This window comes from Antennarius striatus, chromosome 7 (genome assembly GCF_040054535.1).
Source record: "Antennarius striatus isolate MH-2024 chromosome 7, ASM4005453v1, whole genome shotgun sequence".
NCBI classification, from domain to species: Eukaryota; Metazoa; Chordata; class Actinopteri; order Lophiiformes; family Antennariidae; genus Antennarius; species Antennarius striatus.
This window is the reverse complement of record NC_090782.1, coordinates 13666207-13690000: the sequence shown is the minus strand read 5'-3', so window position 1 is coordinate 13690000 and position 23794 is coordinate 13666207. Positions and strand designations below refer to the sequence as shown.

Here is a 23794-nt window from a genome sequence, read left to right as displayed (position 1 = left end):
ACTCTAGTCTTCAGAATGTCCCCACAATAAATACTAAATAAATGAAAACTTGCCAGAAGCCAAATGAACATGTGTAATGTGCAAACTTTCTACAAATAGATAATTTAAAATATGTGAAGAATTCCCAGCATTCACGTGCAATTACTTAGTATTTACCTTGGGTTAAACTGGGGTTTTCCTTCAAATCTATTTAATAAAAAATAACATTATTCTTTAGACTTTGGGGGATTGTTAGGAAACGCTATTAGCATTTAGCAGCTAGCTCAGAAAAGGCTGGAATCAACCTAATTACATCTTTAAATACAGACAAGATCAAACCTCAAATATCAGTACATGTTAACATTATTGTTGTTAAATTATTTAGATTTTAGCTTCTTGACACACCACTGCTGAATGTCAAAGTTCACTGGACTGCTATTTTAAAAATGAGATGCTGAAGTGTCATTAAGGCATTGTGGGGTTTTTCAGTGTAACCAACGGAAGATGTCGTAGAGAGGTCATTGCAGAGCTGCTGCGCCAACACTTAAAGCAGGAGTGTCAAACTCATTCTCACTGAGGGCCACATCAGTGTAACAGCTGTCCTCAAAGAGCCATATGTAACTAATAAATGTAACTAAATGTAACTCAATGTGATCTAAGCTACAAACATTACAGTTTTACAGAATTTTTAAAAAAATATTTAATTTTAGACACTCTGACCTTTTATGCTCTCGTTGGCCACATCAAATGATGTGGAGGGCCAAATTTGGACCACAGCAGGCCTTGAGTTTTACAAATGTGCCTGAAAGGCTCCAGTCTCGTGTTGAGGTGCTACAATAACAGTTGTTGTTGGGGGTTTTTTTTTTCGGTATGAAAGCTGTGCAGCAGATGTCCAAACCCATCATATACAAAATACTTTCTCTTCTTCAGCCCTTAAATCACACCTCAAGCCACAAATTTGAAAGATACAAGAAAGTGAGAAAAAGTTGTTGCTGCATGCATCTGTTCATGCAGTGTCTTCAGCGTGGCATGTCTTTCTAACCCAGGGCATGGTGAGGTCAATGGGTTGTGTGCTCATGGCACCTCTGGTAAATGAAGCCGTTAAAAAAGACAAGAGCCTTGATCACTGCCAGGTTGCCATCACACATCTGATCAAGGTAGGTACAAACTGCTCATCCATATAATTTGACACACTTCCTGTTATATTTGGCTGAATGTATGTGTTGTTGATTAGACTTGTAGTCCAGATGAACTCCTGCAGAGCATGCTTGATCTAACTGAAAACATGGATGCAGGAGCCATTTCAGAGAGCATCTTAATGCTCGTTCCACACCTACAAACAGGTAACTTTGTGATCAACTGCTCACACGTCTTCAACTGCGAACAAAAAAGCATGACAGTACCACTTCTCTCAAGTCTGTCAATGTTTGGGGTACTCTTGCTATGAATGGCGTTGGCGCCCCCTTGTGTACATTCCTGCTCAGAACAACTTCCTGTCTGCTCAGTGTTGCTTTGCCTGGAGGAGACCAAGGCAGCAGGTGTGGGCTTGGCTTTGTCTGCCCTGCAGAAGCAGCTGTCCAGGCTGCCGGTCCCTTACAGCCGGCAGCAGGAGGAGGCCGATGAGTTCGGTCTGTGTCGCTGCTGCCACGCCTTGACTGCATTCACAAAGCCATTCATCCAGGAGGTGGTTAGGAAAAGTGGAAATCACTGTAGAACCGCTGAGGATGAGGAGCTCAGGAGGGAGCTGCTGGAGTTGTAGGTTTTGTCTTTTTAAATTTCTGTTTGATTGTGTTAAACTGTGAGCCGGGGGTTATTATATCATTAGTTTATATTTTATGCTTGTTTGTCATGTATTATTAGTATTTACACTTTAGATTAAATTTCAAAGTGTCCAATAATACTTTGTTGTGTTGTATTAAACAAAAATTCTAGCAAATTTAATTGGAGAAAACTGAAATAATAATTTAAGTAGATTAAACTCTTGTGAACGGTTTACTATGTTATCTGCAGCTGCATGAGGAGCCTGAGAGATCTTCTGCTGGAGGCTAAACTGAGCCGAGACAGTCCGTCACCCCTGAGGATCTTTGCTACTGAAATCATGGTGAGAATTTGCCTTTCCTTGTGCGTTAATGAGATGGATATCAAAGGAGGGGTGATGCCATTCAGTAAACTGTCATTACGTCAGGTCACGTTAATGGAACTTCAAGAGTCTATCTCAGAACTCGTATTCTTCAGCTCACACAAGAAGAGTCGGTCCAAGGAATCCACAGCATGTTTGGCTTATCTCCTGTTTGTGCAGCGCATCACTATAGAAAACTTCCCAGCAGTCTTCAGGTAAAAAGCTCCATGTCTAGCCTGGACTGATGATTTCTTTATATGTTGACCTGTGACAAACAAGTTAAGTTGTTGTTTCCTGTTGTCCAGTCCTGTATTTGTTCTTGAGAGCAACATGGAGCACGTCGATCATCTACTCAGGAGGTACTCCGTCAGTTCATGACTCCATTTTAAAAGTGTTTTTTTGTTCATCTAATGATCTCTTCTTTTATAGCAAAAAGGAATCATACCTGCTCAAAGGACTGGTGAGACCACATCGAGATACACAAGCATTATTATAAAAAAGTATTGTGTGAGAAATGCAAAAGCACAAAGTAATTTTTCTCTTCACTCAGGCACTGTATGGAAAAAGTTTGGAGAGTGTGCAAAATAACAGCCTTCCAGTGAGTCATCTGGAGCTGAGGAGCGTCTGCAGTGCAGCACAGGTATGACACGTGTGACCATACAGAAGCAACATTAGCTGACATGTAGTTAGTCAGCAGGTATCTTGTTGGGTGTTCACAGAACCTGAGACAAGTTCTTACCGACTGTCCAATGAAACATCTGGTGAGTGTACAGTTAACCCAGTGAGTAGATCTGAACTTGTTCCTCATGAATGACTTTTCTAAACTCTCTTTGTGTGACGGCTGCCTCCTCAGAGAGAATCTGCATTGCAGGTCTTCCAGCTCTTCATTCACAAATTAGATGTTGAAGCAAAGCACAAGTTCTTCAGGTGAGAGAATCACCACAATAGAGTTGGGTCAATGTAATCCATTCCTCATGTCTTCATTAGTTTGAAAGGTTGCATCCCCACTGTGGAATTCCCATGATTTTCAGTTTATTTGGTTTAAATTAGTTTTTCAAAATATTTTACCATCACATCCAGATCATACTGATATTTCTAAATCATCTACATATTGAACAATCATATTTTCAGACTATACTTTGAACACCTTCTTATCATCTGATCGTGATTTAATTCAGATTTGTTTTGGGATCTTCAAACGGGAGTCCGAACAGTTTCAATGAATGAAGTACAAGAAAATACTATAATTTTAATCAGGAAATTTGCCTACAAATCTATTACTTCTACTGATTATAAAAGTAACCCAGCAGCCCCTGAATGAAAGGTCCCCTTGCAGCAAACTGTGAAGTTGTGATTAGAAAGGTTAACCTGAAGCATTAGATTTGGTTAACAGATTATCTCATGTACAGTTAAATGTGGTCAAGATAATTAAAAATATCTATTTATCAATTTGTAGTCTGTTTTTTTCTCGACCAAAGTTTTCACCATCATCTGTTGCTTTAAGTTCCATTAAACTTGAAGGGAGGGCTGGCCACATGAAAAAGAAGAACCAACTACAATTTGAAGAGGCTGTGAATACAGGGATGGATTCAGGAACTGTTCTCTGGCCTCTGTTGTTGATGAAGTGCAGCTTCATCATCTACCAGTCTGCAGTCTACAATAGGTCCTATTTCCTGTTGCAGGTGCATGTTAAAAACTAGCAACCACGCAGGGATCGAAGGGTTCATCATGAAGAACATTAAGAATCAAGTAGAGTTTTCTATGCAGGTGAGACTGAAGATGACTCCTAGATATTATGTTGTTTTATATACTGTATAGTACTATACTGTTATTATACCTATGAATCTTATCCAGCCAGGAAATACCAGTCAGTGGTTCATTGGAGAGGAGCTGCTCTCGCTGTTGAGACTCGTGTTGTGTTTGCCACAAGCTGCTGACACAGACCTGCTCGGCAGTATGGACAGGTAGGCCACATGACGGCTGGTTGAGACTACACACAGGCATGTTCAGGATCAGTCTGCACTAAGCAGGAGATGTTGTCAGGGAGAGATTGCTTAGCAACAGTCTGTCAGTCACCAAATTAAAACATAAGAGGATTTAACCCATTCTTGGATAGATAATCACTACAGTGCACAGGCATTGAAAAGCTGTTTTCTCATAGATTCATCTTTTTTGATGTAATAGTTGCGCATCACACACTAGAATGGACACTATTATATCATCTTATACACTGAAACCCAATGGCAAGTAAAACAAGAAGAAAAACAGAGTGACACCAAGATGGCAGACAGCTCTACTCACTAAGTTTCTCATGCAATTGCTGAATTGTCCTAGTATTAATTATATATTGAAATAAAATTAGGATAAATCACATGACCACTGATTTGTACATCATGCATCACCAGTTATATTTCAACTACAATTCATAGGTTAAATGCATTCCTGCTGCAGCTCTTGAAAATTCTTCATATGTAGAGACTTTTGTGTCTTGAAATCAACTTGTTTATATTTTTTAGTATATAAACCTGGTTGATACGACCTTGTATCACCCAGGTTGTTATGCTTGTGCATATACATTTTGGTATACTTATGTTTTTAAAACAATATATTTATGAAATTTGGATAGATTTATTTTTCAAAACTTGAGACAAAAAATGAGGAAAACACTCGACTGAGGGTATCATAAAACCACAACTGGAAGCTCTAGTTATAATGTATTGATATTTTAGTCTATGTAAGATATACTGTAAACCACATTTGAGGCTACATTTCATAAAATGTAGAATTAAATCAGGTTTAGATGTAAATAATAAATTACTGGAGACCTCTATGACTGTCTGTATTAATTACAATTCATTCCTGAGCTTCTCACACTTTCCAGCACGGATTCAAAGGTATACACTGCAAATATGAGATCTGTGTCTCTTCTACCAGATGAAGCCAATAAGAATGTCTTGTCTTTGTCTCTCCAGGATAATGGAGAGTCTGAATCTCTTACGTTACCTCCTCCTCAGGGGTGTAAGGAGCCCTGTAAGTCAGATTAATTCAACACTTTCACTGCTCTTCTGCCCGTCAGCCTGCTTAATGATCGGCTGCTCCTCCCTTCAGACAGATGTGTGGGAAGAGATGACTAGGATCAAAGATGAATATCTCAAAATGCTGCGTGTGAGTATCGGCATATCAAGAGCCTATTATTCTGCTGAGCTCAAGGCACTGTGGGAGGATCAAAAGCTGAAGGCTAGAGGTAGGCGTTAAGGAGCTAATCGTTGGGACAAAATAACATTAAAAAAACCTTTAAAACATGGCTTTACAGCAATCAATATCTTCCCCTTGCAGAGGCCAGAGATGCTGCTCAATCCACCAGATTAGTCAAAAGCATAAAGGTGAAACATGAGAAAGTGTCCAGCATGTCCCCAGAGGCCAAGCACCAGGTACAGAAACGTCCATTCCTGAAATGTCACCTTGGTTTGACCTCAGGAGGACCAACAGTCTGGCTGTTCTCATTTGTCTCAGGTGTTGCAAAGCGCTCTGGTGACCTTTGACCTGATGGAGAGTCTTATCGTCCGCATCGAAGAGATAACAAATGAAAAGCAAAACATCCCAAATTACACCAAAGCTGCTTGATAAACACTGCATTTTATTTGTTGCGTTTGAACAATAAAAATTTGCTTTAAAAGAATTGATTTTCTACAGAAAATGTTTTACCAAAAGCAGATCAAACTATTCTCATATAATGAAACAGATTTTTAATTTTTACAGTCAGCAAGTAAGGCATGTAGTAGTTTGATGCTGGATCACTTGTTGAGCAGGACCGTCTGTCTTAGCATCTCCCACACAGGACTTTTGTCAATGATGTAAGCCCGAGCCTCAGACATCCTGTCACTGATGCTGTCTGAGAGAGGCCTACTGGTGGCCTGCAGAAACAAAGAGCCTGGATGACTAACTTCACGGCATCACAACGGAGTAACAGAACATTTCCTTTATTATTAGTAGTGACAGTTTGTAACCGCCGCTATCTGTACCTTGGCAATTGTCAGCATTCCCCTGACAATATCCTCATCGTTTCGCACAGGCAGAACCCTGAGATTACTGCCAAGGAATCTGAAAGAGAGTGGGATTCTGTCTGTGGAGGTAGAGAGGTGTCATTCTCTATACAGAGATATAAAGGGTGATACACCTGTGGAGATTAAAAGAGTACTTCCTGCTGTGTATCTACCTGCGTTGAATCACAGACAGAGTTTCCAGCTCCTTGTTCCCACTGAAGGGAGCAAACAGGAGCAGAAAGCTGTTCCGGTGGACTTGTACAAACGTCTTTATCCTGTCTGTGACTCCAGACTCTCCAGAACCCTCCGGCAGGTCTTGTGGGTCGACCAGCAGAAACGCAGTACCTTGCATATTTTTTTATGTTGGATGTTGGTATAAAGTGACATGGGTTGTGTGTAGTGAGCATTCTATGCTGTATTTACCCCCGGCGGCAGAAAACAGCAGCTTTACCTGACAGGGGGAAAATAACAGCTCCAAGATGAACGCTGTCTGAAAACCTGATTCTGTGCGCCTGCGCACTAAGTATCCCGATCGCTTTATGGCTCTAGAAAAAGAAAATACAGATGATTAAATTACAGGAGTTTTTAATTTTGATTTGATATTTTACTTGGTTTCATCCCGTTTATGTCTTTGTGGTTCTGCTAGCAAACCCTTTTTCGTTTTAGTTACCGTCCTTTGGAGAAGGCAGGTTGTGTACCTGAAGCGATGTGCTGACGATAATAGTTGTTTTCCACTCTGGAATCCCTTCTCTGGATGTGGCCATTACTGAAACGTAACGGGGACGTTCTTTAAATGTCAAAGAGTGTTTTTAGCAGAACAAACGTCTTCCGGAAATCGACAGACGCACGAGCGTGACGCTTTCTTGTTGTAGTGCTGACGTCACACCGCTAGAGGCCGCTGCCTGCCAGCTTCAGGGACAATAGACTGCACTGTAGGATAGAAGTGGGAAGAAAGTGCTTGACTTTAAATAGAACGCCAACTTTCTGTCTGAGGGCGGACTTTATCATCTGCATGTGTTTTCAACAACTAAGATGACCTTCAATGACTATGGCATTATTTTCAAATCCAACCTAAAAAATATTTCAAATCTACTCAACTTTTTAACCACTATTTTGGTCTTCAAGATGCCCTTTCATGGGTGTGAGTGTGAGTGAGTGTGGTCGTGGGAGGGATAGGGGCGTTACATGCAAGTGTGTCTTTGGTCTCTCACCAAAGACCAAAGACTCATTACGCCAGAATGCTGTTAATCGACTTCAGCTCAGCATTCAACACAATCATCCCCCAGCAGCTCATTCATAAAATGGACCAGCTTGGACTAAACAAGTCCATGTGCAATTGGCTGCTGGACTTCTTGACAGGGTGACCACAGGGAGTTCAAGTCGGTAGCAACACCTCCAGCACCATCACACTGAACACGGGAGCCCCCTCCTCTTCACTCTGCTGACCCACGACTGCACACCAACTTCCAGCCCCAACCTCTTCATAAAGTTTGCAGACTGTGGTGGGTCTTGTCAGGTTCAAACAACCTAGAACATTTAAAACACACTCACAAAAAGGAGAAGATTCTACCTACCTGACTGCCTATCTCTTCCACCCCCAGTCAACTCAGGGACTGCGTGCACATCACTTCCCTTACGGGATTAAAGAGTGTATAGAGGTGTTTATCATCCCTTTTTGTTTCATCTCATACTTTGTGCTGTACTATCTGATGTACTGTCTGTGTTGTCCTGCCTGTGTTGCCCTGCCTGTGTTGTACCTGTATTGTACTAGCTGTGTTGTCCTGCCTGTTGTACTGCCTGTGTTGTACTGTCTGTTGTACTGCCTGTTTACAGTGTGTCAGAGAGGACTGCAATTTCATCTGTGCTGTGTGTCGTGCATATATGGTACACTTGACAATAAAGCTGACTTTGACTGTTGCTGTTACGGCTATTAAGTTGTGATTGTTCTTGAATGTTTTTTTTTTTTTTCAGTTTTGTTGTTGTTGGGGGCAGTAGTAGCTCAGCCCACTAAGTCTTGGGTTGGGTACTGGAGGGTCACTGGCTCAAGACCCATGTCGGGCAAAATTTTTTGGAGTTTTAACTGGCAATGGTAGGTGCCAGTTCACCTCCCAAGCACTGCGAAGGCGTCCTTGAGTGAGGTGCCATCCCCTTTATGAACTGCTCATTGGGTGCACCAAGAAGTTGATGCTCGTCGCTCCACCTCCCCATCACTTGCATGCCTACAGGCCCCTTGTGTGTGTTATGGGGCCGTACTCTCTCACACACACACACACACACACACACACACACACACACACACACACACACACACACACACACACACACACACACACACACACACACACCTGCGACTTGAGTATGCTATGGGAGACAATAAAGTTCATTTCATACTGTATTTTTAATGTAACCTGCCAATGGATTACTGATGTGAATTACCTTGAAACTATAATCTGGTGCAGTTCATCAAATGATAAATTATGTTTGAAGTGTAAACTGTCCCGTTCAAATAAATTACAAAGGAATTGATGTGGAGGAAAGTAGCAAGTGAAATAATTCTTTCATGAGAATGTAATACATTTTACTGTGATTTACAGCAAGTTTATTAGCACTGTTCAATGTAGCACCGAACATAGCTGCTCATCAACATTCAAGATGCAAATGAATATTATCTTGATTTGCAGGGAAAGAATAGAACAGATTAGATTCATCTACAAAAAACCAGAAGCTGAAAAATGTTGATGATTGAGCAATATCATTAGTAAATAAGAGAAAGAGTGGGTCCAAGCACTAATCCCTGTGGTACTCCACATGTAATACTGTATTATGGTTTAGTGAAAACTGACCATTTGGCACCTGTCATGTTAGTATGTCAACCACTGAAGTCCACGTAGACCATAGTGACAAGGTCTGAATAACAGAATCATGAGATGTGTGTCAAAAGCTTTTAAGAAATGAAGGATTTCGCCTGCGTTGTATCAACAAACTTGGTGCTGAAAAAGTTTGATAGTACATCACTTCAACCAGGTCGTTTCCAGTCTTTGCTAGTTGTGTGGAGGTAGGTTGTAACAGCTTTTCAAACTGTTCAGAATTAACTGCGTCGTCATGATTGTTTACCCCCGACATATTTTTGGTGGTGTGACGAAATTGTGTTGACAACTTTCTGAATCCTCTCCTTACAGTTTCCACATAGCATCAGATTGACTTGACATAGCTTGACTGCCGTCATGGCATTTAGATAATGTCTTGATCAAACTTCAAGTGTTTAACTTTAATTTATGACACAATAGCTCTACAGAAATCACCCTTTTACTTGTTCTACTTATGACATTAGCAAAGCCTCCATCTTGTCAGAAAGCTGCGCTGTATGAGAAAAATAATTCAAAATTAACAAAATTACAAAAGGTTCAGATTTTTATTTCCTTTTTTTTCCAAGAACCACATTTTTATTTTTATTGACAGTAAATGCAAACAAATATTTCTCTCAAGCAAACCATAGTCATATTTAGATCAATCCCAATGTGAAAGAACCATTCTTCTTATTTTTGTTTTCAAGAACTTTTGGAGCAACATCAAATGAACAGTCAAACATACAAAACTGTCTGCATGCATAAAGGCCCATCTGTGTTCAGCAACAGTCCAGAGGGCAAAACAGGGAATGCAAAAAAGCTGCAAAGAACGGAGTTCTGCAATCAGGAAAACAAACTGAAGTGACAGAATGAGTTGATCAACAAAAATAAATTAAGAACTTGACGTGAAGATGGTCACAGCAGGTATCAACTGTGCAATAGGCTCTCATCTGTACAGTCAATGATGAGTCTCCAGTTCCACAATGGTCCATTCACCTTGTGGAGAAGCAGCGTCCTCTGGAGAGAAGCTTGTCACTGTGATACTGGTGGAAGAGTCCTCCAAGGGTGAGATGAGTTCCGCCCAGCGTTTGAAGGTCTCCTTCTCCGGGGACAGAAAGCTCTGACAGTCCACACAGTCACGTGACAAGGACAGCGTCTGCTTGATCAGGTACTGGGCCAGGTTGAGCTCCTCAGGGACTGGATTTATGGCACCCAGGTTGGACTCATGGTCTGAAAGGAGCTGCCTGAGCAGGCTCCAGTCCCTCTCTGCAAATTCCCTGGTTTTGTCCTCGTCCCCACTTTGCTTTTCTTCGTCTGCTTTCAGTTTGACATTCCTGTCCTTGTCCGAGCCGTGCTCAAAGGCTTCTCCCACATCCATCTCATAAATGGGAGAGAGGGCTTTGGATGGTCGATGGTCATGTTTGCAGGTTTGATCCAATCTGTCACAACCATTGTCTCCTAAAAACAATTGACAATACTGCAAAATGACAAACTGGCATACTCCCCCACCATTGTCTTTTATTCATTTTTGAGACAAGACTAGTCATTGCCTACTCACTGTCACACCACTCTAATTACTGAAAGTTTACCCTTAATGCAACTGTGACCTTTAGAAGACCTTCCACAGTGAAGACAGCAGAGTGGTGATGCACTGACACTAACAGTCACACGATGGCCGTTTAGGTGGCTGTGCCAATTTATAATTCATTATGTCATACTCAGTTACTTCAGATAATGGTATCAAATTAAGGAATACAGTCACGTTAAAGGTAATGGACAAAATACTTTCCTGAATGCATCTCTTTATTCACCTGCGAACTGAATTTAGTGACAATGATGTTTGGAGGATTATGTGCAGGTCTTTGAACAAACAGACCCAATAAATAGAATTAAATACTGTCACAAAACCTTAGAAGAGCAGTGCTGACTGAGCACAACCACGGCACACCACCTTGTTTCTTTTTACATTCTTCTTTTTCTATTTGGACAATCTCAAAAATGTAACTAGTCACTGTTAGAAAAACAACAATCTTTCAAAAATTAGCCTTGAGACAGATGTTTATTAATGGTGCAGTTGCATTTTCTTTCCTAAATACGATTGTGAAAAGAGAGAGACATGGCAGAACTGTGACAGCTGCTCTAGACACACGTCACACTCTTTACAGGGGAGGCTACCAGATAAATCTACTGGACAAAGGTGTACACATGAGAAAACATTTCAGAAGTGGACATAAATGCATCTGGACAAGGACTACAGGACGTGATAAATGCTAATGTAAAACAAAACTCATAATGGACGGTACAGAGAAATGACAAATTATATAATGGACATGCATGAATGCAAAAACAAAAACATGAATATCAGGAACAGATACATTCACAAAAAAAATAGCACTGAGATGGAAGGGAAAAGCTTCTGAGAAGCAGTGGCTTCACTCTACAGATGCTGGAAAAACATCAGTACTCACATGTAATTTACCTGAACACAAAATTTAAAGGTGCTATATATCTTTTTGGTTGTTTAATGTGGACATGCCATTGTAATTTATCACTGTAGACAAGAAGCTCCATCATGTCAAGAGTTGTTTGTGCTGTTTAACAAAAAACGTACAACTTACACGTGCAGATGTTGGTTTAAGATGGAAAATATTGTAGTGAATTAAAAGTCAGACATTGTTACAGTAAATCTGGTGAAAAACAGATCATCTTTTGATTTGAAACTGATTTATGTAATTGTAGTGAAAAATTAGGGCAAAAAAAGTTTGAACTCATCAGTGGCATAAAATCATCCACAATGGTCTAACTGCAGTAATAAATGTACAACAATCCAACATTAACTCACGATGACAACTGATGATAAAACCCTGTATATCACACCTTCAGAGATATCAAATTATCAATGGCTGCATAAGTGCAACAACTGTTCCACTGCTTAAAAGAAATGACAAACATAATCCGAAAATATTATTGTTGTGTACAAAAAAGTGCATTTATATAGCTACGTCAGAGGCCTTGTTATAAGGCCGATTATTTTTTTTGACAAATACAATTTTCTGATCTGTCTTAGTGAAGAGTACACTGCTTTCTCTTTCTTGTGTAAACTGATACCCAAACATCTTTGACTCAAAGTAGTTGGCTAAACCAGACATTTGGTTATGATGGCAACAAGTCTTTAAAAGGATATTGATGTTGCAAATTCAAATTAACGACAGCAACACAATAACTTAAGATGAGGCAGCTTGTAGGTATGAAAATCATGATCACCTTTCATTTCATCTGAATCTGATGACTAGCATGTTCAATTATATTCTTTTTCTGGATGAGGGACAAGTTGGACGTGGGGAGGGTCTAGGATAAACCCTAACCTCGCTGATGGAGTTTAGGGATGGGTTCACATTGGGGGTCAAAAAGGAGTCTTTAGATCATACATTACCTGCTGTAGATTGTGTAGCATGTACAGGAGAGTTCCTTGTCAGCTGAGGCTCATTTAAGTCTAGGTGTAAATCAGCTTTCTTGATTTCAGAGGGATTGGCGTGACTTTTGTGTGATTGTTCAGTGTGCCGTAGATCCAGATGGCACGGCCGCTCCTGGGGAGGGAGGTCTCTGGTGTCAGCATCAAGGAGTGGACCAGTGGACACCACTCTGTCAACCTGGGTGTGATTACTCTCCTCCTGGACCTCTGTAAGAAACACAGGGGATTTTTCCTGTTCCTCAGGGTCTTTGTGCTTGGTACCTGAATTTTCAAGATGGCATTGCAAGTGGTTCTGCTGGTCACTGGTAACTGTGGAATCAGACTCGAAAACATCGCAGGGAGTCGCGGCGTTGTCAGGCGTTTGGATGCTGCCCTCCTCTGAGGCCAGCTCCTCACACTCATCGACGGAGAGCAACACCGACCGGCGAAAGTTAGACGTGGACTGGTAGTCGGGCTGGTCATTCTCCTGGTCCATGCCATCGTCATCAAAAGCTAGGTTGATGATCCCCTGAAATTGAGGTGAAGGTTCTGTTGGTGGTGGTGGAGCCTGACCTGGAATCACCTCGACTTCAGACCTCTCATCCTCTGTGGCCTCTTCATCTTCATCCTCCTCCTCGTCCTCTGAGGAGAAGAGCTTGTGCTCAGGCATGCATTTTGAAACCACTCTGGCCTCCACCATCGAGTGCTCCTCCTCCACAGGAATGTCGTCTCTTTGCAACCAGGAATGTGGGCGTCGTCTTACTCCCTCCTCCTCACTGGTGGTCTCTGCTTCTCGCCCCCGCAGACGCACCTCCACTCTCAACCCGACGCCTCCTTCACACATCTTCAGCTCCTCTGGGGTGCTTGTGTCACTGCTACTGCGACCCAAAAAGTCATGGCAGCGCATGGTACCGCACTTGGAGATGCCCCTGTCGTTGGAGCAGTCATCATCCTGCGAGCCTCCTGCGTCGTAGTCCTCTGAGCGGGGCTTGATGTCATCGGAGGAGGTGGTGTGTGTGCTGCCGGTCTCAGACTCTGGGCTGACCTGATGGTGGATGCTGCTCCAGGAGTCCTCCACCGGGGTGTTGGTGCTTCCCACACTGCAGGCGGTGTCAAAGGGTCGCTCAGTATCTCTTGGAGAATTCAGAGAGCAGACCTCATGACCTTGCTTTCCCCTGGTTTGAGCAGGGATGACACTGCTAGAAGACTGCTTGCCTGCATTAGCAGATATGATATGAGGGGTGGTGTTAGCTGCTGGTTTAGCATTAGTCCCATTAACTGCACTGTTGGTGTTTTCTGACTGTATTTCAGTCTTCTGCAGACTTTCCTTTGGGCTTGAGTCTACATGGAGGCTAAGAACATCCTCTCCACTCTGGGGTTTTGGTTGTGTGTGTTGTGCAGGCTGGTCAGGGACAAAGGCTTCTAGTCTCTTTTCATGCACAGCAACATCACCAGTGTTTTCAGTCGTAGTGTTCTCACATTTACCATTCACATCCTCTTTTCCCTTGTTTCCTGATTTCTTGGAGGAAGCAACAGTTGAGGTCTTGGAACTGCATCCAGATTTTGGAGATTTCTCTGCAGTTACCTCAGAAGAACTTTTGGGCTTTGTTCCAGCCTTGGCTGCTCCAACAGAAGTCTGCTTAGGAGGTGCTGTAGTGGCTTTTGTTGGTTTCGTGCTTGATTTAGCCAAGCATCCGGTCCCGGAAGCAGGTTTTGTCATCTTCTTTTTAGAAGCCTCAACAACTGCTGAGGGTTTCAAACCATCCTTGTTGTCTTCTTTCCTGGGAGAGGTTGGCTTCTTCAATGAGGATCCATGCTTGGAGACTAAACCAGAGACAGAACAGGACATTAATACATTGCTCAAGTAAAATTTAAAACATTGGAATTCATTGGACATTGAGAAGCTCACCAGGGTGATCCTGTGTGCCTTTCCCTTTTGTGTCTGCCCTAGATGCTGACGATGGTTTCTCTGCTGCACCAGGCTTAACTTTGCCACCTTCTCTCACACTTGACCTATTGGTGGGACTGTACAACAAAAAAATTAAAGATCACAGTGAAAACAGCTGCTATGACCACAAAAACATAACGGTGACACAGAAAAATATTTTAACATCGAATTACCGTTGAACGACAGTAATTAAAATTGAAATAAAACACCACATAGAACTGGTGATAAAAATTAGGCTCTTGGCTCACTGACCCTTTCCCCAAGACAATGGCAATGCAGGATTTGGTGTGACTGCTCGAACAGCTTATGGGTCTATGTAATGCTATCTGCTACACCTCCTTCTACACCTCCACCTTAAGCTTGCTGCATCACAAGATCACAGTGAGTGGGACAGACTAACATGCAACAGTCACTGAAAAGAGAGGCTCCAGAATCAAAACTGTTAACATTGTACACACTAGTGTCATTGTACATAGTTTGGAACTATGTACAATGTCCCAGTAAAACATCTGACTTTAAAAATCAGTAAAGAGCTGCAGAGAAAGTAATCATGAGTTCACATTTCACACCAATAGGGGGCAGTAACGTCTTTTCTCCAATTTAATGGTAGTCAAGGTCACATCTTTGACGTGAGCTGATTGTCAACGTATATAAAGTTATTTGTCCTTGGGTTGAATTTTCTTCCCTGGTTTGGAACATGTAACTTTAACTTTCAAAAGATACTGAACATTTTATATGATGCTTAAACATTTTATGTGATTTGTTTGGGCACAATTATAAATAACAATTGCAATAGGTTGCATTATGTATAACTACATAATACACAAATAATGACTTTTGTTACCACATTTTGGCTAAGCAGGAAAATTTCCAGAGCATCTTCCTTATTTGGTGTTCATTAAAGCTATCGTTAGCAGGGCAAATGAATGAAATACAGAAATATTAACTGATTGCTTTTTTTGCAGAGATGGTATGGAAACAAAGATGCAAACAAAACATTTCTATTCAGCTATTAGCTGTACAGTGGCTCCATACATGCTTGATATCAAGGGACACTGTCCCTGTGCTTCCAGACCAGATGGAAGTGGATGGTGTGTTTTCTGAAACAGGTACAATCCTGACTAACATTTTTAAGACCAGTTACAAAATTGCTAGAATTGACATTTTATGCTGTTGGTACTTAAGAAGGTTGCAAGTAGTGCTTCGATATGAAGCACCACTTGCTAAAAACAAATAAGTAATAAAATAGTAATAAAATAAAAACAAACAAAACAAAAAAAGGAAATGGGAGTGAGACAAGAAAAAAACTTTGAGAAAGCAATTTATTGCAAACAGGCATTAAACTGAAATAGGCTGTTTCAGTTTAATGGTTGTTTGCAAAAGAAAAAAGCTTAATTTTTTTGTTTCACTTCCATTTTTTATTTTTGGATTTTAAAGTACTACTTGAATCCTTCTTAATGTCCAATAGTGCAAAATGTGAATTCTTACAATTTTTCAGCTGGTCATGGCCTGGGTCAGTGTGAAATGGCCTAGTTGCACACATTACTGTAGCCCAGCGGTTCTTAACCTTGTTGGAGGGACCGAACCCTACCTGTTTCATATGCTCACTCACCGAACCCTTTTTTTCCCCCCAAATTTAAGACATAAGTATATGCTTTACTGGTGTATTTATTGAATTGTGCATTAATGTCACCTTTTTCAAAGAACAAAACCAAGACAGTGCATGAACTCACATGAAATGACCTACCTGCAAATCAGTGTGACTTCTGTTGTTATTGAGAGACCAGTTCAGATATGCGTGGCTTCACCTTGGCAAGTGCTACTATAAGAGTAGCATTTTCACAGCAAAGTCTATTTCTTTTGTTTTCCATGCAGCTTATGGAAGTGTTTATTTTTGCCAGTGCGACACTAAAGTTGCTCAACCTGACATTGCAAATCAAGCGGAACGCTGACTCTTATCACGTTGTTATACAGTACATGTAAATTCACGTTGCACATATTCGTCCGGCCACTTTCTTTTTTTGCTCAACATAGTTACCATGAATTAAAATATTAAGAAAGCAATCAGATGATGTACCATCATGACGGACATAAATCAACTACTGAGTGCACAAAGTCCCATGTAGCACAGGTAGGCTAATGATGTAGCGTGATCACCTGTAGCCAGTGATGGCTAAGGGGGTCGTGTCATCACCAATTGACACGATGTGTCAAACGTACACAGTGATTCGTGTATGTTCGGCAAGAACGCCCGACACATCATGTCAGGTGTTTTGTCTTGACCCCTGTCTCCGCCGAACCCCTAGGGTTCGATCGAACCCAGGTTAAGAACCACTGCTGTAGCCTAACAAATGTGTATTACTTTTTTTGAGGAGGAAATGTCTTAGTCTTTACAGTGTATACTCATGTCATTTCAAATTAATTAAATTATTAATATACTGTATGTCCTCCCTGCTGACCCCTTTTCACTGTTCCAAGAAGTTTTAGACATTTTGTTTCAGTTTATTGCAACCTGGCCCCTGGTACTTGTAGAACTGACATATACTAAATACTCCCAGACTTGCAGATATATCTCAGATACGTAAACTTTTTTTAAATTTTCAGTTGTAAAAAAAATCTTGTAGCTTGTGTACAGAATACCATTAACAAAAAAAAAGGCTTCTTCTCTGAACCCTCCCTGTACATTTTTATAGGTATTTTAGTGAGTAAGAACCACCATAATCCTCTGAATGAAGCTCACCTGCTGATCTTTGTTGTTTCTGACTTCTGGGGAGGTTTCATTGGTGGGAGTTTGCTCACTGCCTTGGCCTGGTGTTTGGGCTTTGCACCTGAAACACAGAACATGAACCAAATACATTTATTTATAAAGACAACACAATACTTCGGAAAAACCAAATAGTCTCTAGGCCAGCCTGGGATAGATAATATTGTGTCATGCTGTTAGTGTGTGAGCTGACATCACAGATGGTCATTTTCAGGGTGGGGCACAGGGACACATGCTGCAGCTGAGGCCTACATGAGCTATGGACATTAATACCAGACAGGATTATCCTACTTCACCACATCCACCCTCCACACAAAAGCTCAAAGTGATCAGTCACTGGTCTCTTTGTGACAGCTGTACAGGCTCTGACCTCCGCTGGAGTGTCTACACTGATACCAGCAGGCTGCCAAGGACAGCAGCGTGTGCTTTGTTTACTGATACCAACGTTTGGACACGACGCTGCCCTTTGGATAAATGACCATTTCCAAGTTCATTAGTTGTCTCCAGTCTGCGTGGCTGATGCAGCACTAAGGGACGAGGAGGTTATGTTTTCAGCCACCCTCTCGGTCATGTGGACAGGAGGACGATCTGGTGAAGACTGATACCAACATTTGTCCACGACGCTGCCCTTGTCTTCACAAATATCTCCTTCAGCCACAGCACATCATTCATCATACATATGCATCCTCATGTGATAGCCCTTAGCCATCTTGTGTTTCTGCTGGCCTTTTTGTTGTTTTTTGTAGAGTGTCTCCTAAATTACATTCTTTAAATAAATTCATTTAATTGTTGGTCTTCCTCCTTTGTTGTGTTCTTGACTGAGCTGGACATAACACAATTTTAAACTTAGGAGTATCTATGTTTGGCACTTCCGTGTCAGTAAAATTGGGAGGCTCAGTGGCTTTTTGTGCATGTATTGTAAACCAGGGGGTTAGATAGTGTGGCTCTCTCTATGAGGTGGCTTTAAGTCACGTTGTGTGTAGCTGTGTGTAGCAATCGTATTCCTCTTGTAAGCTGTAGTGTCAGCTCTCTCACAAGGAGGGGTTATTTGATTGTTGTAGGGATTTTGTTATTTTTGTGTGTTGTCCGTGAAGCTAGCAGCATTTGTTTCAGGAGTAACCCAAAGTATTGGCAGGAACAATTTGTCTTCCCAAGTACAAATGGTTTTAAGGTGCAAAAATACCCATCCCCAGATTGCACATGAAGACTAGGCTACAGTTAGCTTTTTTGGCTTAGGTAGCTAGGATGGGGGTGCTTCTTTGTCGATCAATCTGTCTGTAGCTGTGTACTGTGTGACATGTTGCTTTCTCTGTTGGATGAGGTTCAAGAGGCCTGAGAAAATAACCACAGTAATACACTGCTGTGAGTTCCTCCTCCTCTCATCGTACTTTAGCTTAGTTTATAAAATCAGATCTGTTGGACTTGCTAGTCCATCTGGGTTGGTCTACACCTGAGGTGGCACCAAAAAAGGCTGGAAATTTACAGACAGAAGTTTAGGAGTTGGAGAAGAAGAGACCAGCAAACCCATGTTGGGTTTGTACACGATATTTCAACCCATTGTAGTTAGTGATGCTTTGGGATGCAATGCAATGAGTTTAATGACTTTTGGAACCTGATTGTAATTAGAACACAAAAGTTTGTGTCCTGTCCAGCTGTCCACCTATATTACTATTAAGGTTAAAATGACAGCTGCGGTGACAGTGTTAGAAAACCAATATGTTTCAATGCATGGCAGTAGCTCAGCTGGTGGCAGGAGAACAGATGTAAAATCTGGGCCTAACAAGCCTCCAGTAGCTCATGAGAGTTCTCTTGCTGCTGTTAGATATGTCCCCCAGGGACAAATGGAAAGTTTGATCCAGGCAGGAATTGAATGCCTGAAGTAATAAGAGACACTGAAGAAACGATATTGATTTAGTAAAGCTGATCAGCAGATGTCAATGTGAATGTGAAGCCAGCTGGCCTGGTGACCTCTGTGCTTCTTGTAACACGTCTGAGTCTGTTCATCCACTAGGGATTGTCACACCAAAGCGTGTGGATGAGTTGTGTACACCTTTCGTATCTTTTGTGTCTTTAGATGGACCTAACCTGCTCAGGTTCTGATGACTCATGAGCTAATCAGAATGCTGTGCTTGTGGTCATTAACTCAGTGATGGGTTAATGGTGAAGAACAGCACTTGCTTATTTTAACTTTAGGTGTTTCAAAGATATTGCAAATGGACCTTGGCAGTAATTTGATATGTTGCATTTTTTCCCAGGTGATAAAACAGTTGACGGTTGAATGTCATGTCTCCAGTGCCTATCATCCAGAGTGTCTCTGTGTTCTGGAAGGTTTTTACCAAACGTTATGTTGCTTTCCAAAGTTACTGAGCTTTCTCAGGCTGACATGTATGTAATTTCCTTCAGCAGTGAGTGAGTTTGTGAGTGTATGCATGTATCTATCTTTCTATCTTCCTACCTGTCTATCTGGTTATTGTCGGCAATATGGAATGTGTCATAGAACAGTACTGGATCAGTCCAAATGAGCTAGTGTTCTGTCATTCTGTCCAGTGTCCACTTGCAGTCCTGTGGGTTGATATGAAACCCAGGGAGCCACCTGAGAATGTTTTGGATTATGTAATTGACTTTCATTTTCAACTGTACATTGCCTCTGTTACTGCTCACAAGAATCTTGATGGAGCTCAAACAAAAAGGAAGGATGGATTTGAACAAAAAGCTAAGACCTGGCGGTTTGAGCCAGGGGACCGAGTTCTAACTTTGTTGCCTGTGACTGATTCACCATTTAAGACAACATTTGGTGGGCCTGATGTATGACAGGGACTATATGATTGCCACACCTTACAGGAAAAGTGGTGTCATGTACACTTGTTGAAATCCTTTTTGAGTCCCTCTGTCATGAAGGATAGTGACACACTTCCTGAGGGGAGGGATGCTCTGCCTGTGATGCAGCATGTTTACAGGCTGCCAGTGGAAAAGTGTCAGTGTACAGAAGAAGGTGGAGTGTTTGCTGCAACATGGGTTCAAAGAACCATCATGCTCAGGCTGGGCTCCCCCATGTCTATTGGTAGAAAAGGTGGATACGATTTTACAGATTTCAGAAAGGTTCATGCAGTCACCAGGTTTTATCCACTCCCTGGCATTAATCAACTGGGTGGCATCAAATTTGTGATGAAACTGGATATTTTGAAAGGTTATTGGCAGGAGCCACTGAGACCCAGGACTAGGGACATTTCATGAGTTATTACACAATAGGGTTTAGTTTCTTATCATCAGGCCATTTGGTCTTCAAAATTCTCCAGAGATCTTTCAGTGTCTCGTGAACAAGGTGGTGCTTGGTTATCTGGGTGTTCAGCTCGTGTGGACAACGTTGTGGTGTTTAGTGACATGTGGAACAATTATGTTTAGTTTGTGTGCAGTGCTTGACCCAATCAAATTTAACCGTCAATTGCTGTGTTAATTAGCTAAGACAACTATAACCTATCTGGGTGCGGTGGTTGGCCAGGGTGAAGTTTGTTCAGTTCAGGCTAAGGTAAAGGTCATGTCAACCATTCAATACAAGTGTCCAAACAAAAACTGAGGCAGTTCTTAGGGTCTGTGGGTTATTAGTGTGGCTTTTGCCCCAACTTTTCCATTGTGGTGGCTCCAATGACCGACCCGCTGAAGAAGAACAGGCCTTTAGACTGGTCTCTTCACTGTTATGCTGCATTTGAATGTGCTAAATGTTTGATATGCTCTCGGCTCTAGTTTCCCAAACCTTTTAAATTCCAGGCGGATGCCAGTGAAATGGGTGATGGGGTTGTGCTCCCGCAGGAAGGAGAGAGGGGAGCTGAACATCCTGTTTTGTTTTTTTTCTCTTGTAAGTTCAATCATAACTAGCTGAATTATTCAGTAACCGAAATGGAGGCACTAGCTTTGATTTTGGCTCTTAAATTTTTTTAAGCTTGTGTCTATCTCTGCCCGTGACCTTTTCCACTGACCATCACCCTTTGACCTTATGGAGAAGTAAACACAACACCAATAATAGGCTCATGAAGCAGTTTTTCTGCAGCCTTACACCCTGAATGTCTGCCACATCAAAGGTAGTGATAATGCACTGGCTGCTGCACTCTTCCATGAACCGTGCTGATTCTGTAAAAGTGGGGTCTTGTGTTTAAGAACAACCCAAATCATCTCTAGGCCAACAGGGGTGGATAATATTGTGTCATGACGTTAGTGTGTGAGCTGACAACACAGATGGTCATATTCAGGGTGGGACACAGGGACACATGCTGCAGCTGAGGCCTACATGAGCTATGGACATTAACTGACTGGCTGCCAATGACGTCTATAGACGTCAGTTATGTTTTTCAACGGGGAGGGCCGGGGGACAGTCTGGAGCTTGTCAGTGAAAATCAGGCTTCTAATCAAGGTATTGAGCATCATGACAACTGATCCAGTTACAGAACAGAGGATGAAGAATCAGAGGAAGACGGAGAAGTTGCAGCAGCTTACGATGGAACAATATTTACATATGTCAGAGCTCATCTGGGAGAGAACACAGGGTCACTCTGAGCATCGGAGAAAGTACTCCCAAGTAGATCACTTGATACAAAGAGCTGGCAGCCAATGAGTCAAAACCAGACAGGATTATCCTACTTCACCACATCCACCTTCCACACAAAAGCTCAAAGTGATCAGTCACTGGTCTCTTTGTGACAGCTGTACAGGCTCCGACCTCCGCTGGAGTGTCTACACTGATACCAGCAGGCTGCCAAGGACAGCAGCCTGTGTTTTGTTTACTGATACCAACATTTGGACACGACGCTGCCCTTGTCTTCCCAAATATCTCCTTCAGCCTTAAAATATTATTCATCATACTAATTAATTTTCATGTGATGGCCCTCAGCCATTTTGTGTTCTATCTCTACCTCCTGAATGGATGGTGACTCCAGGCATCCAACGTAGTTTGGTTCAGTTTGGTTTGGTTGTGTTCTGTTCTGTGTCACCAATATTCCACTCTTTGAATAAATTCATGGTTAATTATTAATTATTGAGTCGTCCTCCTTGGTTGCGAACGAGCAAGACATAACAGATTAATTCACATTCCAGCTACAGCGTTACGCCTGGAGCTGACTCGACAACACTGGTGTCCTACATTGTAATTGGTGTCAGTCACAATGATGAAAAGTGAAGTCAATGAACCTGTTATGGAGTGAGCATCATTGCGAGGGCTGCCAGCATCATTCTCTGGCGAGGCGCTGCCTGATGTGGATGAGGCGATGGGCCTAGCAGTGCCGTCAAGCCTCGCTGCTGAACTCCTCGTTCCCTTCGAGGCTGTTGGCTGGCTTTTAGAGGCAGAACTGGGGGGCTGCGTTTTAGGCCGAGCACCCAAGTTTGGCTTCTTTTCTTGCTCTTTAAATCCGTGAGAGCTTCGGGGGCCATTGGCACCGGCTACATCTCGCCTCACCCCCGTGGCTCCTGTGCCATTGACAACAGGTGTGCCAGATGATGCGGTCTTTGCTTTTGGTGCTGCGCTCCGGTCACCGGGCTTCTTTACGTTCTTTGCTTTGGATGAATGACCATCTCCAGGTTTGTTAGCTGTCCCCAGTCCATCAGACTTCATGGCTGATGCAGCACTATGGGACGAGGTTGTTCTGTCTTCAGACACCCTCTTGGTCCTAACTGGAGGATGATCAGGTGCAGGTGAATGACATTTACTGACCCTTGGCTGCAAAAACAAAATTAAGGAAGTGTTATTAATGTGACCATAAGACTGGATTAATCATCAAATCACCACAGCACAGCCATATGTAGCTCTCAGCCTTGATGTAGTCTAGTCTGTAGTCTAAGTCTGCCAATCAAATTTCACTATTATGCATTCTGTTGTGTGTGCTCATGACTTCTTTCAGGTGTTAACAGAAAGAATAAATGTTGCTTTCTTCTTGCTGTATATTCCTGAACATTTGCGAATCAACTAAATAAAGTTTAGTTCCAGTGAGCTGTCTAGCAGGTTAAAAGGATCAGCACAGAAAGGTTTGGAGCAGATACATTTCCAGTATCAAACCACTTCCAGAGAGACCCCCACCACTCTTCACAACTTGGCAATCCCTTTCTGAATCACTTCAGCCAGGCTTATCTGGACTATACATCAGCTAGAAAGAGCTCTGGTGCTCCTTATACTGGAGCCCTTTGTTGTGAGGGTGGGGCTTTTATGAAATAAGACAGACTCAAACTGTAAGTACTGTCAGCGAAACTCAAGCAGGTTCCACTGGGCTAAAAAGCCTCTTCAGCTCACAGCTCTGAAGGACAAACAACTTTAATGGCTGATTTCCTCTGACACAAATAACACAATAAATGTCAAAGAATCATTAGATAATTATATTACCTGTGAGCTAGTGAGCACAGGCTTCCTGCCAAGCCTTCGATTGTCTCCTTTATCAATAGCATCTGTCAAGAGAGGATAAAAAGACGAACACCAATTAGCCAGTTTTTCAAATAAAGGCCACAAACAGAGAAAACGGCTGCATCTTTTTTTCTCAATAGGCTGCCAGCGTTTTTCATTATTTCATGTAGCGAAGCCATTCGTTCATTTACAAACAGTTAATATTTAATATTTAGTTTTGAGTATAAAAAGATAAAAACAAAACAGTGGATGTATCCATACTATC

At 42.0% G+C, this 23794-nt stretch overlaps 3 protein-coding genes across 4 annotated transcripts in view; 1 reads left to right on the top strand and 2 right to left on the bottom strand.

Moving 5' to 3' along the window:
• The window catches only part of LOC137599519 (glomulin-like), a 7265-nt gene extending 1522 nt beyond the window's left edge, over positions 1 to 5743 (top strand). The window contains exons 3-18 of the mRNA XM_068320514.1: positions 1026 to 1136; positions 1214 to 1322; positions 1485 to 1734; positions 1990 to 2080; positions 2165 to 2313; positions 2404 to 2457; positions 2528 to 2558; positions 2649 to 2738; positions 2818 to 2859; positions 2952 to 3025; positions 3781 to 3865; positions 3953 to 4062; positions 5071 to 5128; positions 5207 to 5342; positions 5435 to 5529; positions 5612 to 5743. Of these exons, the coding sequence (XP_068176615.1) occupies positions 1026 to 1136; positions 1214 to 1322; positions 1485 to 1734; positions 1990 to 2080; positions 2165 to 2313; positions 2404 to 2457; positions 2528 to 2558; positions 2649 to 2738; positions 2818 to 2859; positions 2952 to 3025; positions 3781 to 3865; positions 3953 to 4062; positions 5071 to 5128; positions 5207 to 5342; positions 5435 to 5529; positions 5612 to 5722 (1596 nt within the window). The 3' untranslated portion in view covers positions 5723 to 5743. The remainder of the gene's footprint in view (positions 1 to 1025; positions 1137 to 1213; positions 1323 to 1484; positions 1735 to 1989; positions 2081 to 2164; positions 2314 to 2403; positions 2458 to 2527; positions 2559 to 2648; positions 2739 to 2817; positions 2860 to 2951; positions 3026 to 3780; positions 3866 to 3952; positions 4063 to 5070; positions 5129 to 5206; positions 5343 to 5434; positions 5530 to 5611) is intronic.
• A 131-nt stretch (positions 5744 to 5874) lies between these two features.
• On the bottom strand, positions 5875 to 8040 carry LOC137599520 (protein SPO16 homolog). Its single transcript, XM_068320515.1, has 5 exons — positions 6840 to 8040; positions 6593 to 6686; positions 6315 to 6486; positions 6121 to 6199; positions 5875 to 6012 (listed from the first exon to the last, which is right to left on the bottom strand). The coding sequence occupies exons 1-5, from the start codon at positions 6903 to 6905 to the stop codon at positions 5893 to 5895; spliced, it is 531 nt and encodes a 176-aa protein (XP_068176616.1). The 5' UTR covers positions 6906 to 8040; the 3' UTR covers positions 5875 to 5892.
• Positions 8041 to 9539: 1499 nt separating this feature from the next.
• btbd8 (BTB domain containing 8) overlaps positions 9540 to 23794 on the bottom strand; it is a 28388-nt gene continuing 14133 nt past the window's right edge. For both annotated transcript variants that reach the window (XM_068320284.1, XM_068320285.1), the window contains exons 15-20: positions 23512 to 23573; positions 22329 to 22854; positions 17127 to 17214; positions 14348 to 14463; positions 12421 to 14262; positions 9540 to 10445 (exon numbers count right to left, since the gene is read on the bottom strand). In XM_068320284.1, the coding sequence (XP_068176385.1) occupies positions 9946 to 10445; positions 12421 to 14262; positions 14348 to 14463; positions 17127 to 17214; positions 22329 to 22854; positions 23512 to 23573 (3134 nt within the window). In that variant the 3' untranslated portion in view covers positions 9540 to 9945. The remainder of the gene's footprint in view (positions 10446 to 12420; positions 14263 to 14347; positions 14464 to 17126; positions 17215 to 22328; positions 22855 to 23511; positions 23574 to 23794) is intronic.